Source organism: Penicillium angulare, assembly GCF_028827245.1.
Source record: "Penicillium angulare strain IBT 27051 chromosome Unknown utg000005l_segment0_segment0, whole genome shotgun sequence".
NCBI lineage: Eukaryota > Fungi > Ascomycota > Eurotiomycetes > Eurotiales > Aspergillaceae > Penicillium > Penicillium angulare.
The window spans coordinates 4,410,295-4,427,077 of NW_026623164.1; the positions used below are offsets into that span (position 1 = coordinate 4,410,295).

The 16,783-nt window shown below is 46.4% G+C and overlaps 6 protein-coding genes across 6 annotated transcripts; 2 read left to right on the forward strand and 4 right to left on the reverse strand.

The window, feature by feature from the left end:
* Nucleotides 1-195: 195 nt before the first annotated feature.
* On the forward strand, nt 196-1,203 carry N7478_009024 (putative ribosomal small subunit assembly protein; the record flags this gene model as incomplete). The annotated part of the gene is made up of 2 exons (XM_056925238.1): nt 196-1,116; nt 1,195-1,203. 2 exons carry the CDS (start codon nt 196-198, stop codon nt 1,201-1,203), a joined length of 930 nt encoding a protein of 309 aa, XP_056777964.1.
* Nucleotides 1,204-2,314: 1,111 nt separating this feature from the next.
* On the reverse strand, nt 2,315-4,251 carry N7478_009025 (uncharacterized protein; the record flags this gene model as incomplete). The annotated part of the gene is made up of 4 exons (XM_056925239.1): nt 2,315-2,703; nt 2,823-3,449; nt 3,522-3,843; nt 3,904-4,251. The coding sequence occupies 4 exons, from the start codon at nt 4,249-4,251 to the stop codon at nt 2,315-2,317; spliced, it is 1,686 nt and encodes a 561-aa protein (XP_056777965.1).
* Nucleotides 4,252-5,464: 1,213 nt separating this feature from the next.
* Nucleotides 5,465-7,319, reverse strand: N7478_009026 (uncharacterized protein; the record flags this gene model as incomplete). The annotated part of the gene is made up of 4 exons (XM_056925240.1): nt 5,465-6,435; nt 6,497-6,769; nt 6,846-6,889; nt 6,979-7,319. The coding sequence occupies 4 exons, from the start codon at nt 7,317-7,319 to the stop codon at nt 5,465-5,467; spliced, it is 1,629 nt and encodes a 542-aa protein (XP_056777966.1).
* Nucleotides 7,320-9,171: 1,852 nt separating this feature from the next.
* On the reverse strand, nt 9,172-10,570 carry N7478_009027 (RNA-binding protein; the record flags this gene model as incomplete). Its single annotated transcript, XM_056925241.1, has 4 exons — nt 9,172-9,907; nt 9,988-10,131; nt 10,196-10,300; nt 10,380-10,570. 4 exons carry the CDS (start codon nt 10,568-10,570, stop codon nt 9,172-9,174), a joined length of 1,176 nt encoding a protein of 391 aa, XP_056777967.1.
* A 2,468-nt stretch (nt 10,571-13,038) lies between these two features.
* N7478_009028 (uncharacterized protein) lies at nt 13,039-13,254 on the forward strand (the record flags this gene model as incomplete). Its single annotated transcript, XM_056925242.1, has 1 exon — nt 13,039-13,254. One exon carries the CDS (start codon nt 13,039-13,041, stop codon nt 13,252-13,254), a length of 216 nt encoding a protein of 71 aa, XP_056777968.1.
* A 1,986-nt stretch (nt 13,255-15,240) lies between these two features.
* N7478_009029 (uncharacterized protein) lies at nt 15,241-16,268 on the reverse strand (the record flags this gene model as incomplete). The annotated part of the gene is made up of 2 exons (XM_056925243.1): nt 15,241-15,734; nt 15,875-16,268. 2 exons carry the CDS (start codon nt 16,266-16,268, stop codon nt 15,241-15,243), a joined length of 888 nt encoding a protein of 295 aa, XP_056777969.1.
* Between the last annotated feature and the right edge of the window lie 515 nt (nt 16,269-16,783).

The following is a 16,783-nucleotide window of genomic DNA, read 5'->3' on the forward strand; positions in this document are numbered from 1 at the left end:
TATGTCAAAAAAAACTATACTACAACTAGTATACAAAGCCCTAATAACTCTTGTACCTATAGTTCATTCTCACCGCCACCCCACCGCCCTATAAAATAGGCAGTAAAAAAAACCCTATCAACGTCCGAAAAAAAAAAGTCTCATCACCTCTAAGCTCTCTAAATCTAAATCTAAATCATCCTCAACGGCCAAAAGATGAAGAATTCCCCCGATATACCAGGGTACACCACCCTCCCAATTCAACTCCCATCAACCCCCCTATTCCCAAAACCCGCAACACACAACCTCTACATCCGTCCTCACGAGCCTCGCATCCCAGACCCCGACTCTACGCGCTCGCTCTTCATCGTCAACTTTCCAATCGACACAACAGAAACGCATATCCGCCACTTATTCGGTGCCCAACTATCCGCCGGCCGCGTAGCATCTGTCCAGTTCGAAGAACATCAAAACAAAAAATCCAAATCCTCCTCCGCAGTATCAACAGAAAGCAACCTCCAATCTTCCAACAACAAAAAACGCAAACGCATAACATCCTCCGACCTCCAAGTTACGCTCGACAACATCTCATTGCCAGAAACATGGAACCGACCCCTCCACAAAAGCGGCACACACGCTATTGTAATCTTCGCCGATCGCTCCAGCATGGAAAACAGCCTAAAAGCCGCTACCAAGGCGTCTAGGAAGCAAACAACCCTAATCTGGGGCGAGGGGATTGAATCCCGTATTCCAGAACTAGGAATTAAGCGCTATCGTACTCATGAGAAGATGCGGTATCCCAATCGGGCAGATATTCTTCGTTCCGTGAACGACTTTATGACTGTTTTCGAACAGGTTGCTGAGGCGAAGAAGAGAGAGGAGCATCGCAAGATTGGGGAGCCGGATGAGGATGGATTCGTTACTGTTACGCATGGACCGAAGTTAAATTCTGTTGCTAGGGAGGATGAGGCTAAGGAGCTTCTTGAGAGGCAGAAGAAGAAGGGTGAAGGGTTGGAGGACTTTTATCGGTTCCAGTCTAGGGAGAAGAGGAAGGAGAGACAGAATGAGTTGCTTAGGAAGTTTGATGAGGATAAGAAGAAGTTGGCGGATATTAAGATGCGGAAGGGGAAGATTCGGGTGAGTTTTTCTCCTAGATCTTGATCTTTGGTCTATGATTCTGGTGCGTTGTTGCTAACTTTTCTTCTTCTTTTTTAGCCTGAGTAAGGACTCTACTGCATGTTGGCAAGGTGTTTGGGCTTGGATTTGGGAGTTTTTATCATTTTATATCAGCGGGGTTAAAATTGAAAGTCTTTTGTCTGTATAGAAATGTGAGTTGTCTTGGATTTCATTTATTTCCCTGCACATTTATATCTATTCTATTCTATGCATATTCATGTCTTGTATCTCCATGATGAGTCCGCTGGGGCTAGTGTAGCAAGACGCGCTTTGTTAGATGGCTTAACTACCGGAAGTAGTGTGCACGAATACGATGGTATTTGCTATGAAGAGAGAAAGGTTACCCAGGTAGCAACTAAATACTGTGTAGTACCTAACGAGATACATATAGCATATGGCCCGATCTATCCACACAGTGTATCATTAATACCCAGAGTACATTCAAGGTGGACTGTGTTAGTACGCCAATCTACGGGATGTAGAGTGCATTTGAACGATGGTATTGACTATGGGAGAAGAAAGATTACGCGCATGTAGTTATTCAGAGTAATGGTGCGGCAGACCGCCAGAATACGCAGCGCCCATAACAGACTGTGTAGTTTGGCCAGCAACGTGGGGCCGCTACTAGGAGTATACTTGGTGTGAAGTTTGACTACATGTTTCTCCCCGAGGCCCCACACAAACGAATGAGGCCAGCTGGGTCTTCTTACTCAATTTGGAAGATGATCATTTTGGAGGCATTTTACATTGAGTGCTGGACTAAATAGATACAAGTACATCCCCAGGACCGAACATAGCAAAAAGAAGAACAAGAAGAACAGCAGAACAGATTTACCCTCCTCCGTATCCATGCCTCAATCTTGATCCCACATCACTTCAGTATTCAGTTCTTCATGACTGTTAAAAATCACAACCAAAAATATACATGTTTCAGCTCAGTCCAGCTCACAATAACCCCTTGTCGTAATCGAAAACGTCGTCATCAGATCGGTACAGTGTGAGGATGGGTCAAGGAGTCCAGTGCCGCTGTCGTAACGCGAATAGCTTTGGTCCACTCGAGATCTGTGCTATCATCAAGGCCAACAAAGCACAGATCCCCAAATAATCTTCCAGATTCCAGAAGCTTCACTGATCAGGAAGTCAGCAACGTAGAGGCAGCTTAGTGCCGTGATTGCAATGGTAGAACCACAGTCCATCCCTGGGCGGTTTCAATCTCGCACACATTTCCGTCGATCCCACTTTGAATTTCCTTTTCCAAATCCTTCACCAAACGTAGTTGGAAGGCATAATCCGAATCCTCCGAACTGAGCCCTGCATCTTCCTTCGCCATGTTGAGAAGGTAGAGTATCAACTTTTTCATTCCGAGCGAGATTGCCCCTTTGTCCTCTGACTTGGGTAGTCTTGCCAACATAATGGGACTTGCTCGGTTCAAGTAAGGGTGGCTCTCATCGAACGTGGCGCGCACGCACCATCCCATTGGTCTAGGGTCATCAGGGTCATCTTCATGGCGAATTGCAGGCGCGTTCACACCCAAGATATCACAGATACCTAGTATAAAGATAGATATATGTATCAGTGTATTGTTAAATCTCCAACCGGGTAGAGGGAATGCGATGAAAACGCGATTAGTAAGAATTCAAGCCAGAGGAGGGATTAGTTCAGCTTACGGATCAAAATAGAGTGATACGACAAATCCTTTGTTTCAATCGCTTTCTGGATGGCTTTGAGGGTAGCAAAACGATCCACTCTGGGCTCTGGCTTTTCTTCCAAGGGAGCCACGCGGTTATGGGTCAAAGGAACACGATTGGCGTTACCGAGATTTGGCTTCTTGACCTTCGGGAGCTTTGCGAACTTGAGAGGTTTGGGCGATGGGGAACCCCCGTATCTCGAACTGTGTCTCCCTCGCTTGATCTTTCTGCCACGTTCCGCTCTGATAGACACTAACACATCATCGAAAGATCGAGCCGGCACTGTAGAGTGGTCCGCGATACGCCCATTGAGACGCTCAACCATGGCTCTGGGCTTTGGCCTTGGCTTTGGCTTTGATCCTTCTTCCTCTTTCTTTATCACCACTGATGGGTCGGTAGCTGGAAGAATATGGTCAGCAATGTTATCACTAATCAAAGCGCTGTGAAGAGCAAGATGTGCAGCGGTATTCTGCGCTTGTGTTGATGTTTCACAGGGCGAACCAGTGCGGAAGGAACTGCCATTCAGCGTTAGATCGTAATGCCACAGCTTTCCCAAGTAGAGAGAGCCGTATAGAGGCAGTTCAATTCCTTTGATGTTGCAAAATGCTAGAAGAGTTCAAGTTCATAAGTGTTTGCCAGGAAAAGATTAGATAAATGGGCGTAGAAAGCTGTACTTACCTTCCACAAGTTTGATCCAGTCCCATTCAGGACCAGTTGGACCATCAGAAGGAGGGCATAGCCAGTGAGGGTTAAACTTGCGGAGCTTCCACAATGCTCTTCTGCAAGCTGTAACCCTGGAGTCCTGTACAGAATTGTACACAGGGTCAAGCACAATGGTGTGGCCGAAGAAAGTGAGTCTCAGACCGATCTGCTTCCCCTGCAAACCACCGTATTTGAACTCAAATCGCGGTTTCAAGCGCGCCATGATACAAAGGATGCCAAAAATGAACACAGCCTGGTTTGGGGTGAGGCTCTCCGGGTCCAATGCGCCCAAGGGCGTCTGTAAAGATGTCAGTCCGAGCTATCCAGCTGTTAGTTATATTAATTTGGAAACACTCACTGGTCCAGAAAGCTGGTTTGAGTTGTTGACCATAGAAGGTGACCAAGTAGACCAGATTTGGTCTCGTTCCCAACGAATCAAAGGATCACCTTGAGCAACCTGCTGAAATGGAGAGGACCGAAAGAGAGGTCGAGACTCGAGGTTACCCGAGGTGACAGGAAGAAGGTCTGGGTTGGTAAAGAAGGAAAGAGATGACAGGGGAGCTTGATGATCGGCAGGTATTGTAGTCGAAGGGTGTGAATTAGAAGCTCGGAGGGGGGATGTGCCATTCATGATACTGAGGCTTGCCAGTGACTGGAGATCCAATGCAGAAATCACTTCATGCAAAGGTGGCAGTTGAGTATTCATGATTGCTGAGAAGCGGGCTCGAAATTCACGAAGTTGACACAGAAAAGAGGAGAACAATATGATAAGAGGAAGAGAGAGAAGCTTTGCTCTGAGAGATGAGATGATAAACAACTAAAGACGCGTTACAAACCAATTGGTCAATGATAGTAACTCCTAAATCCGCCGGTGTTCCAAAACAGGCAGGCACTCCACTCGGGCCTATGTAAATCCCTGCAGGTTATCAGGCATTAAACATTTGAAGGTATATTACACTACGCATGCGAGTATTTGTTTGATATTTCTAACTAGGGAGATGATATCAACACATAATGACACACGAATGCGTACTCAGAGGCAAGACAAACGTGGAAAAACAGCTTGATTTTACGCTATGAGGAAAGGTTATTACTCCTATCTTTCATCATCTATCTAGGTGAATGACGCACGGGCAGAATGCCCCCGCCGGTATCAACACCGGGAGGAAGTTTTATCATTGGACAATTCTTAGTACACGTGGTGTTGGACGTAATAAAGGCACCCTTAGGACGTACCATAGTGACCCGCCCTCTCCTATGTGTAGCCCGCTTTTCCTCAAGTTCCAGTGCGCATGCGGTTTCGGGATGGTCATTTAAACTAACTATGTACTCAATTGTCTCTTGGTGGGCACACTAGGAAGCTTCACTATAAGAGACCAGCCCATAGGAGATGTTTCTGTGCACGACCAGAGATACTAATACGGGCTGTTTTTGTGCTGTAGCGCAGAGGCACAGAGCTCGGAGCGGGAATCGATTTGAAAGCATATTACTAGTATAGTACCTGGTAGTAATGGGGACGCCGTCATATAGAAAATGAGCTTGCTGCGAAAGGCTTCGTCCACTGGGGGGAGTAAGAGAATAGGGAGAGGATAACCTAGGGGTAGATGCGGAAGTGGAATGGTCCGTCCGAGTTCAAGTTGCTATACTGGTATCGACATATGTAGAACAAGTCTTATATACAGAAATGCTGTGAATCCTGACTCACACCGCTATCATGACCTCCCCACTACACTAGGTTATGACAATGGAAACCAGTCAAGCATACATATGAGACCTTTTTTCTTGATATTGTAACTGTTCTGAACTCTCAATCCCTGCCTCATGTCTGGATACAATATGAAGAGAAGCAGAGAGAGAGCTATAAGAATAAGACCAGGAAACAAAAAAGAGCATGGAACACCCCATCCATATCTCCGCTTTCAGGGCAGAGTTTCAGAAGCAGCTTCGTTCTCTTCATCCTCGCGCAAATTTTCGTCATTTTTTTTCTCGTTTTCAATTCCCCGTGGTGTGGTAAGCTTCTCGGACACTTCAACGATAACCTCCTTAGGGCTTTTCTTTGGCGTTTCTTTGGTATTGTCCTTGGTCCCTTCTTTCTTACCTTTGACGTTGCCACTGGGACTAACACCAAGCTTGGACGGAGTTGTAACGGTCGTGCCCGTAGGATTGGACTTGTTGCTCGATCCTGACACGTCTCGGGTACTGGGTTGTGAAATCTCTCGTAATGCAGAAGTGCGAGCACTACCTCGGGAGGTTGCTGCAGGGCGTACTTCGGCGGCGGTCTTGGTTGGTGCAAGGATGGCCGAGGGGGTATTGGAAGGTGCACGAGTACCAATGGTGGGTGCTTTTGTAGGAGTAAGAGCTTGAATCAATTCATTGTACTGCTCATCATCCATGGGTGCTATGATGCTGGGCTGTTTGCTGTGCTCATAGCTGAATCCAGTGAGGCTCGAGATGGCACGACTACCAGAAGAGGTAGAATAGTCTGGCATTGGAACATCTTCGCGAGACAACCGACAACCTCGATGATTCCAAACCTCTTCATTGACTAACGAGTCGATTGCTTGTTCTCCCATGAATGGTTCGAAGAAACGGTCCGGGTAGCCTCCCCATCGACGAGTCTCATTAGATTGGCGTTGCCACTGAGATGCAGGAACGGGAAAAGCACGATTGGAGACCCACGCATTGTATACCATCCCCTGCTTGCTGCTGGAGTGACTGGCTGCCACTGGCTGTGATCGATGTTCGACTCTAGTTGGAGAATGGCCATGAGGCGTCCCATCGAGGGTCGATCCACCAATATTCCCTGTAGATTGGTATTTAGAACCGATTGGCAGATTGTCGGTCCACATACTAGGGTTGGGCCAAGCGATGTTGGAATACTCTAAAATATCTAAGTTGTTCAAGTTGCGTTAGATAAACGTCCCTTTGTGAGCAACCGATTGGGAACTTACTAAGTGGAGCATGCTGAAAAGACATAGAGATCACATCTTTGACTCTCTCAAAAGGAGGAGATCGATTCGGACGAGCGAATCCCTCGGCAATAACCACCTTTATGCGGCCGTATGGGTCACCAGCATCCCAGTGTCGCTGGTCCAGAATATCCGGATGAAAGGTCGGAAAGCGAAGGAATTCTTGATTACCGTCTCTATCAATGTCTGCAATACAGTCAGTAAAGCAAGATTCTTGATACGAGACGGTGAGGGATTCGGTACGAGAACTGAAATCTGTAACCCAGAAAACGTCAGCATCAAAGCCAAGCAATCAACCGACGGGCAGTATCTTGTAATCTTTCAAACTGACCGATGATATACGGCCACAAAGCTCTTTGGCCAAATATACCACCCCTAATCTCAAAGAGTCACAGTCAGCATGATGCATCCAAAACGCCAAGATGGTCCGATTGTAAAGACCAATCCACCCGAGAAATACGCACGCAACAAGAACGCCATCAATAAAGACCCGAGCCTCAAACATCAGCATATCCTCCGGCAGCATCAATCTCTCGATGAATCGGCTAGGTTGTGGCTTGTCCCAACTGTGAATGGACACGCGAAAGGGACTGTCTTTGGTCATGCTGGGAACAAACGTTGTCAAGACGGGGACCTGGCCGACATTGCCCTGGATAGGATAGTATTGGGCGGGGCTCACTACAGCAGGAAGCTGTAGATAGGGGGAATCGAGGTCTTTGGTCACGAAACATTGCGTTTTGAATTCCTGAATGGGCACCTTCGAGCCCTCGGGGAAGAGCAACACATCCCAGTTTTCGTAACGCATGGTGGCGATGAGCTTGAGAAGAGAAGAGAAGAGAACAAGTGAGATGTTTGTTGACGCGAGTCTGGGGTATATAAGCACCTTCTTCATGTGGATATGAACAATTGTTGAGATAAGGCAGGCACAGAGTAAAGCGGAAAGACGCGAAGAGGCAAGAGCCAGTAGACGGTCACTGCCCGATTCATTGCTAGCATGGAGGTATACGTAAACACACTTTACACGGTCAATGGGAGAGTATCTATTCAATATACATGAAATAAGAATCAAGATTCGGACGAAGAATAATCCTAATAGGAGTCGTGTATACATGTGGCATAAAAGGTGGTTAACTAGGTAGTGATTTACTAGTGCAAGATACCCTTAACACCGAAGTCAGCCCTAACTTGAATATGTAAGCCTCAACACCCCCGAGCTCGATACAGCTACGTCACCGAGGCTTACACCTGACTTGAAGTAAGAGAATAATAATATTCCATGCTTACATTTAATACAAATACAAATTGCCAAATATTAAGGTCATTTTTCTGTTACGATTTTGGCCTCTTGAATCGCAAGCCAAAAGACATGGCTTCACGAATCAACATAGCGAAGGAGGATGGGAATCATCTAAACCCCAAAGATAGGAACGCCGGCAAGAAAACCGAGATAATGCGAGTCTCCAAATGTTACAGGATACAAAAGGAATCAAACCTTAACAAGATTTATCTAATGCAGTAAAGAATCCCGCAACGAACAGATCAGTCAACGCCTCCCCAAGGTGCGCCGGAACGATGATTCCACAGCCACAAGACACTCCAAGAGAAAAAAAAGCAACGTTTGGAAAAATAGCGAATTTTTGTTCAAAGGTAAATCAATCCCTCCACGCTTCAAATTCAGAAGGATCCCCGGGCAAAAACATGGGGTTGGGGAATTACGACAGTGGAGATCAATACCAAAACATGGCAGCATCAGATATGCATAAGACGTCAACAGATCAAAAGGGGCCGTGAGGGAGATGAACCAATAAACACGGAGAGGCACGAAACAGAGCGTGTTGTACAAGCCGTCGTCGGTCTAACAAGAAAAAAAATTGATAAACGAAAAGACACGGCGAAACGCAACACTAGTTGAAGCGAACATAGTTCAATTTGGCTGCTCGATGGAGAGAGAGAAAAGGAGGAACAAAGGAAAATAGAGATTGCGAAGGACGGAAATACTTGAACTTTTCGCAGAATGCCTGCCCAAGGAGTATAGAGTAAAGAGAAACGCATGGAGAATACGCACTTTCGTTACACGCGAAAAAGCCCCCAGGGCGGGGTAGTAAAGGAAAAAGAGGATAGAGTAAGTAGCAGACGCATTGACGTAAATAAAGAAAAGGGGGCATTTCGAGAGGAACCAAGAAGCAAATGTAAATAAAAGGGAAACGAATACGACTTGACTCTGTAGAGATACAGGAGTTGGGGGCCCCAAGAGGAAAAGAAAACTTCCGCAGTCCTGGACGAATAAAAAACGAAGAATGAAAAAACCATAGGGAAGGGGGCAAATAAATAGAAAGACCCCTCATAAGGAAAAAAAAGAAGGGAAAAACGATAACGGGGCTCATATCTTGCGAAGACTAGAAGCGCTCACGAAAATGCGTCGCAAGGAGGGAAAGAATGCTCATCAAGAGCTATAAGCGCATCGCGATCAGAGGGGAAAATAGCAAACTTGTTATGATACTAAAAGGGGGGACCCATCATTGGAATGACGCAAACAACTCCTGCTCGTGCTTTCTTGAATCAAAGGAACGCTTACTGTGAAGAGAGAAAGAGTCAGCCGACCGAGCCTGTAACTCAAGAGTGTTCTGGGGCTGGGCTGCCGGGGTGACTGCTAACCTTCATGGGGGCAAACCCGCCGTAGTGCTGAGCAGCTGGAGGCATACCCATGGAGGGGTACATGGGAGGGGGGGGGGGGCGGGGCGGTAGGGGCTGCCAGCAGGGCCGGAGTTGTTCTGGGAGCGACCCCAGCTCAGGCGGACGCGGGAGTTACCGATGGGGTAGCCCTGCATCTGGTTGATAGCCATCTCAGCAGCGTGGCGCTGAACGAACTGAACGAAACCACAGCCCTTTCCAGGGGGGATCTTGACGTAGGTAATCTCGCCGAATCCCTGGAAGAAAGAACGCAGCTCATCCTCAGTGACGTAGCCAGACAAACCACCAACGAAGACGGTAGTGTTGTTAGGGTCAGTGAACTGGTTCATGGGCTGAGGAGCACCATAGAAGCCCATGGGAGGGCCACCCATAGGAGGGTACATGCCGGCGGGTCCGGGCATGCCCATGTTACCGGCACCGACACCAGGGCCCTTGTTCTTAGGGGTAGCGGTGGAGATACGCATAGGGCGGTTGCCACAGTAGACACCCTGCATCTCAGTGAGAGCGCGCTGCTGGTCGTTCTCGTCAGAGAAGCGAACGAAACCGTAGCCACGGGACATGCCGCTGATGGGGTCGGTCATGATCTTGGCGGACTTGCACGAGGGGAAGCGGCTCTGGAAGAGGGAAACAAGGACGTATTCGTTAACCTCAGGGCCGAGGTCACCAACAAAGATGGAGTACTCGGGACCACGGTCATCACGGCTGCAGAGGAAAAGGACCTATAGTTAGCTATAACCGAACGAGACTAATAACGGAGCTCAATGAAAATAGATTGCACTTACCTGCGGTCAGCGAGACCGCCACCGGTAGCCCAGTTCAACTTGAAGACGCGGTTGGTGTTGGGCATGGGGGTACCGTTCAGAGAGAGGGCCTTAGCAGCAGCGGCGGGGGAAGAGAAATCCACAAAGCAGTAACCAGCATTGCTCCTACTACCAACATTAGGACCTCGGGAATCGTCATATATAGGGGGGGAGGAAATCATGGTCTTACCCAGAGAACTTGTCACGGATCATCTTTACGTTGACCTGCTCACCCATCTGGAACCACAGATTGCGGATGAAGTTCTCATCAATCCAAGGCTCGAGCTCACCCATCCTATTTCCCAAACCGTCAGATGTATTCATCAATTTGCAAGAAAATCTTCCTGCTAGAAGTGGTATAACTTCAAACGTACCAGAGGGTGGTCTTGCCATCAGCACTACCCTGGCCAACCTGCGAAGCGCCATCGGGAGCGGGGCCCTGGAAACCACCAGCAGCGGGATCAGCCTGGCCAGTCATAGTGGTGTCGGTAGGAGCCGGGGCACCGGAGGCGGCAGCGGCAGCGTCGGCCTGGTTGGGGAAAGAATCGAAGTTGTTGAAAGACATTGTACTATCAGCGGAGGCCCGAAATTCGACGTAAGAATAGAAAACGGTCTGTTGCGACTGGAATTTCGTGTATTCGTAAAGCGAAAGACCGTAAGATCAAAAAGCACTTCGTGAATAAACTCGGATATGGAGAGACGGAGTAGGTTTCCTGAAAGAAATAGATGTTAAAATTGGCCGTCACTCGGGAGGAAAGAAAGAGGCAGAGAGATCAAATGCGCAATTGAAAGATAAAGCAAAGAATCAAAGCCACGCGAAAGAAAGTATCAAGGTAGGTAGATATGTAGAAAGTGGAAATATGTTTGATGCAAAGTTCAAATCCACGCCCGGACCAGGTGAAGCTGAAGAGAGACAGCTGATGTTGGGGGCTATAGAATAGCCGATTCAAAGCGAGTATGTAGGCGCAGAGAGAAAAGTAAGAGCCTCCACTGTAACGACTATACGCATATACCAGGTATATCGTCGAGCCTTGATCTCTTTCAACTCTTTCATCTCTTTGCAAAGGGCGGCAATAGGTGGAGTGTGGATGGCATCGGTTAGAACAGAACGGAAACCGCCGGACTAGGCATAGTCTTCTCTCTTTCTTTGCGCCAGTCTTCGTTTTCCAAGAAATCGAATATCACATAGCTAAAATAGATAGGTACCCAGATGCTGAATCATTGAGGTTCCGTAGTATGCGTGCGCCGGCCGCTTCCGTTCAGGTCCAGTGTCGATGCGACCGTCCCTAGGGCTCCACCTTCCCATCGTATACACTATCCACCCAACCCATACGACCCATATGCTCTGCTGTAACTCGATATGCGATACTGGCGAGAGATAGGTCGGATCGTAATGGGTCTGGAGAGGACTGTTGCGAGGATTGCGCGGCGTGGCCTAGTCGTGTGTAATTTGCGAACAAGTTGGGTGTCGACTATCGCGGGCGGAGCGCACCGACCGACGATGAAATTGAGCCAAACCCATCGCAATAGCGATCTAGCTCGCTATTTTGATAGTCGTTTGTGGTCCAGGCATAGATTTCAAGATAAAATCGAAAAAGCAAACATCATAGAAACAACGAAAAATGCAGATAATCAAAGGGTTGGTGGTGACGATAGCGGCTCGTCAGGCAAGATGAAAAGAGGCCTAGGAAAGACTTACCAAGGGGAATATGGAAAAATCGAAATTCAAAAGCTGACGAAGAAGAACGAGATGAAGCAGAACTCCCGAGAACGGCGCAAGACGAACGAAATCCGCACGATAAATGGAATAATGAGAAAGGAGGGGGATGAAGAAAGGTTGGAGGGGAAAAGAAGGCGATGAAGAATTGAAATCACAGATTTCTGCTGGTTAACTTTGGGGAGGGGAAGTATTACATACACGCCAGTATGTGAGAATATGGGATACAGCTTCATACAGGGTATTACATATACAGTCAGGTAAAGTCATCTGGAGTCAAGATGTAATTTAGATTTCGATTATCAGTCATTAACTACATAAGAACTACACAGTATGACTATTATTATCTTCTTTTTCACCAGTCAATTAGAAACTAGTTCAGTCTATTCTATTGTTATCATCTCACATTCCCATCCTCTCTCCTCTGCCCGTTATCCGTTCCAGCTTCCCGGGCCCGAGGTTCAATCATCGATCTGCACAATTCTCTCATACTAAATCATCCCGGTCGGTTATCCCCAGCTACAGCCGATGTATCCTCGAGAGACAATCTACATATGCAAAAAAAGAGTCGACTAACTTTCTCTGCTCTCCATATCTCCTCTTTCTATGACCTAAATCAGTATATTGACCCAATTTTGGCCTGAACCTAGGGCTTAGGCGCATACATCTGCAAGGACCATCTGTCGTTGTCCTTGCAATGTGACTGGTCGCAAAACTTCCCCAGTGCTTACCCCAAACCATCGTGACAGGTTCATATATCCCTTGATCCCATTATTTAAAATAAAGAAAGTCATCCCTACAGCTTTTCATCGAAATTACCTACATATGGTGATGAAATACCAATAGTACAGCCTAGATATCTAAAAACTGGGCAGTAATTCCTATCCCGCCCGGCATAGCTTATACCCCTCCCCCCCCCCCTATATAAGCACTTCAAGGCTCTATATATATACCAGTCCTAGCGAGGTACCCCTAGGGAGTAGTATAGAATCCTGCACGCTAAGAAAAAAGAAACCTGCAGAACAGACGGGAAAAGCGAAGCTCCACATAAGCCACAGAACCGTGGAAATGGCCACCGCGGGTAATTCCCTTTCAAATCCGAGCCGCCATACCGAGGATGTCAGCCCAATACAACCAGGAAGAAAGAAAAAAAAGGTGGAAAAGTGGAAAAAAAAAAAAGGAAAAAAAAATCCAAAACCTGGAAAATCCCGAATTAACCTGCAGCTACACAGCTGGGGGAGGGGCATGACCTGAACTACATTCACTGCTTCAAGATCCTTTCTGCCGGTAACAAGGCGTTTTCCCCATAGTACAAAATGGACACATTTCCTTACCTAGTCAAGCCCATATTGCATGCCCGTACCAGGCAGGTACTCCGATGCTTCTGCAGCAAAAGCTTCTCGAAGCAAGGTTCTCAGATCCATGTCGGGCTTGCTCCCGCGCTTACAACGCAAGGATATGGACGATACGTCACCTGTGCACAATACAAGCTGAACGACATCGACCTGAACCAGAACCATGGGACCGACTAACAGACCAAATATTTAAATGTAACTCCCCATCTTGACTAAGCCTCTCACCGCTATTGAAATTTACCATATAAATACATCTACTCTACGCCTATTAATAGTGATATTCTATAGCCTGACACTATATTTACAAATAAAATACGGCAGAACTCATGTGGGTCATTACATTCAATATTTGGACCTGTAGGTCTGTTGGTCGGTGTGATTGGTTGCAATGGCTTGGATGGGGCTTTAGTGGTCGCTTGTATTCGAATTACATGAAAGCAACCAGCTTGGCGGGGGGAAAGAGCTCTTGACCTTGTCCAGATGGGGTTATATTATACGTTTCCTTGATCTTGAAGATATCTCTGAAAAATAAAAAGGTCTATATACAACTATGCATCTTCATCTCTAAGTTAAGAAGAGAAATATCTAGATTTCCATTTTTCCGATCGCGCCCCTAGCTCAGTCGCTCTCCTAGTACGCCTTTCCGTCCTTCATTACTAACAAGGGAAGTTCACCATGAGCAAGGGACTGGTGATCATGATATCAGAGCGGTAAAATCGAAACGATACCATTATTTGCCCCATTCATCCTACGAAGTAGAGAAGGGGCCAACCACTTAAACCCTTACATCGCGTGTTTTTACTCCAGTTGTTGCAGTGTCGCACAAGCACAACCTTGAGTAGACTAGATTTAACCTATGTGGATTCAGCCTGTCACCCAAACCCCCTGCAGTATTACCTGGAAGAATACTGATCATCTCGATCTTGACACCCTTGAATCAACATCGACATTGCATACTTCTCCTTCAAAACTAACCATATGAATATTGGACAATACCCCCATTACGCATACGCGAACGAACGGAAAAGCGGGCATTCATCAGAGACATTAATAATTGAGCGTGTGAACCATGGAACCCAGCTCCCACCGGAAATAGGAAATAAGGGCATGCCCTATTATTAATTAAGAAAGAAAGGAATGAACACCTATCCTTTCAAACAACCTTAGCTAATGTTAGAACCTTTGATAGAATTAAGAAAAGAACAAAACACACACAACGTATTCCAGATCCATTCTAGATTAGATTTAAATTTACGGTATAGTCTTGCCTACCATAATCTGAATCTTACAGTGGCTCAGGCCCGAGGCTGAGCAGCCCCAAAACCCAAAAGCTCCACTTTCAGGGCTCGCATCCACACTAGTTCGCGACGCTTTATCCAAAGAGAAGCCTAGGACTCGCTTCGTTCATTACAAGCGTAGCTGATTGTATTTGCCGCTGGTAATGTATTCCGCATACAGGGCGCTGCACCGGTTTGAGCCATTACACTCACTCACCCACTCACTCCACTCCACTCCCACAGGCAGGGCCCGCTTACAATTACACCTTGATTTGAATTGGAAACTTAACTTACTGTACAGACTTGTGGACACCATGGCCCGGAGGTTTGGGACGCGATTCTTTGTACCTGATGCTCCACTTTGAATTTTGTTTTTGTTGCTGGTGTCTTCGAGAAGATTCGGTCGTTTATCGCGTGTGGGTGGGCCGTTGTACTTACTTGGTACTGTTGTAGACTGATGTCGTCTATATACACTTGGTGTTTAGGCGAGGATTATCGATTATCGTCGCTATCGCATATTGATTATGTCCCAGTTGGTGATTGGCAGGTTTGTGCCTGGGTATATCAGTTGACCTCGTTCATATCTAAATATAGAGCCTCAATGAAAAGGTCTGCCTGTTTCTGGCTATATATAGGATTAGACTATATTCCAAAATAACTCTAAACATTGAAGGCCTACTTACTGTGCGTACAAACTTTGTAGGTCTCCACATATGCATCATCTACAGCTGAGCTCAGCTCCGCCTATTATCCAGACAACCTTTAAATTTGCCCTAGAACTTCATTCGACGAATAAAAACTGTAAACTCTGAATCGTCTCTGATATACACCATATGTAATACCCAGCACAGCCAATATTCAGCTTTCAAATTGAAGACACTGGCACTCAACCAGCAAAACAACCCCCCTCCAACGGCATCTCTCCCCCAGCCCCATCCCCTTGATCTGCCAATAACATCAATGTCTTATCATAGACACCAGCCGCTTCCATCAACCAAGGCTGCGCAGAAACATGCGCAGCATCATCATCAATATCGCTATTTTCCTCACTTTCATCCACCTTCCCATTCCCATTCCCATTTACATATCCATTCTTATCATTCGACTCCGCCTCATTTAGACAAGAAAAGATCCTTGTCCGTGTCCCCTCCGCTAAACTTCGAATGCGCACCTTCTGCGTCTGCGTAACGAGCGGACGACCATCTACTATACCAGGGAGGGGAGTATGAGTACTTGGATGTAGACCCGTACATAGAGCAGCGAAGACAACATCAAACTTATGTAGAATGTTTAGCGTAGCTTCCGGGTCGAAATTGTAAGTTGAAAGAGCCATTTCAGTCAATCCGGCTAGAGAGATAAGGCCTTCAACCTGGATAGAAGCTAAATAGTGAATTACCAGTTAGAGGTTATTACTATAGTGATTGTATATTCCAAACAAATGAATAAACAAACAAATAGTAAATCAAAGATAATCCATGAATAGACAAATAGAACATACAGGGGAGGATAAAGTAACTTACGACTCGCAGAAGCCCAAAGTATATCAACCAGCCCACCAACCTCAGCAGCCAACTCCCCGAAACCCTCGAATCGTCTCTCAGAAGCCTGAGCGCCAGAGTCAGGACTAGACTCATCCATACCCATTTGAGACTTCATATGGCGATAATTAATCCTTTCTATGCCCGTACTCAGCCGACCACGCAGCTGGGTCTCTTCTTCCGAGCCGGGACGGATAGGTTCGGCCCGTTGAGCTGATAAGAAGAGTGTTGGGACCCATGGCTGTCGGGGTGTTTGGAAGGAGACTGAATGGATTGAAGCACCTGTGTCATCTGTTGCGCGCTGACGAGATGATAGAGGCACATCCTCGAATTCCACATCCGAGTCACTGTCTGAGTCGGTTGGTATATTAGACATTTCGGCGAGATTGAATTTAGTATGTAACTCCTGGGGTATCTTGACTCTAGGGTTCTTGTCGTGGAGAGCTAGAACAAGAGTATGTCGGATTTCGGCTAGAGTATGGATTAGGTATTTTGTGGAGTGGCGGAGCTAGAAGCTCTACTGGGCTCTTTGTACAAGCCTGAGCGGGATGATATGACGCCAAGCCTTGGTCTGTGCTTCTCCGGCATCATCGCTAGACATACATGTTGGAGAATATAATAGCAAATATAATTCTACTAGGATTTGTTAAAGTATATAATTAATATTATTCGGTTCGTAGATTCTAGTCTTCATAAGTTATATACATTCAATCTTCGAGTTGATACAATTTTTTAAATAAAGTAATAAACAACTGGTTCTTGACTTGTTCTATTTTGATTATATTATAATAGTAATATACTATTATTATCACTATGTAGTATTGGTAGTTATAGTATTAAGGCTTTATCGGATCTCTTCTTCTTCTTCTAATCATTATTGCTTTTATATTT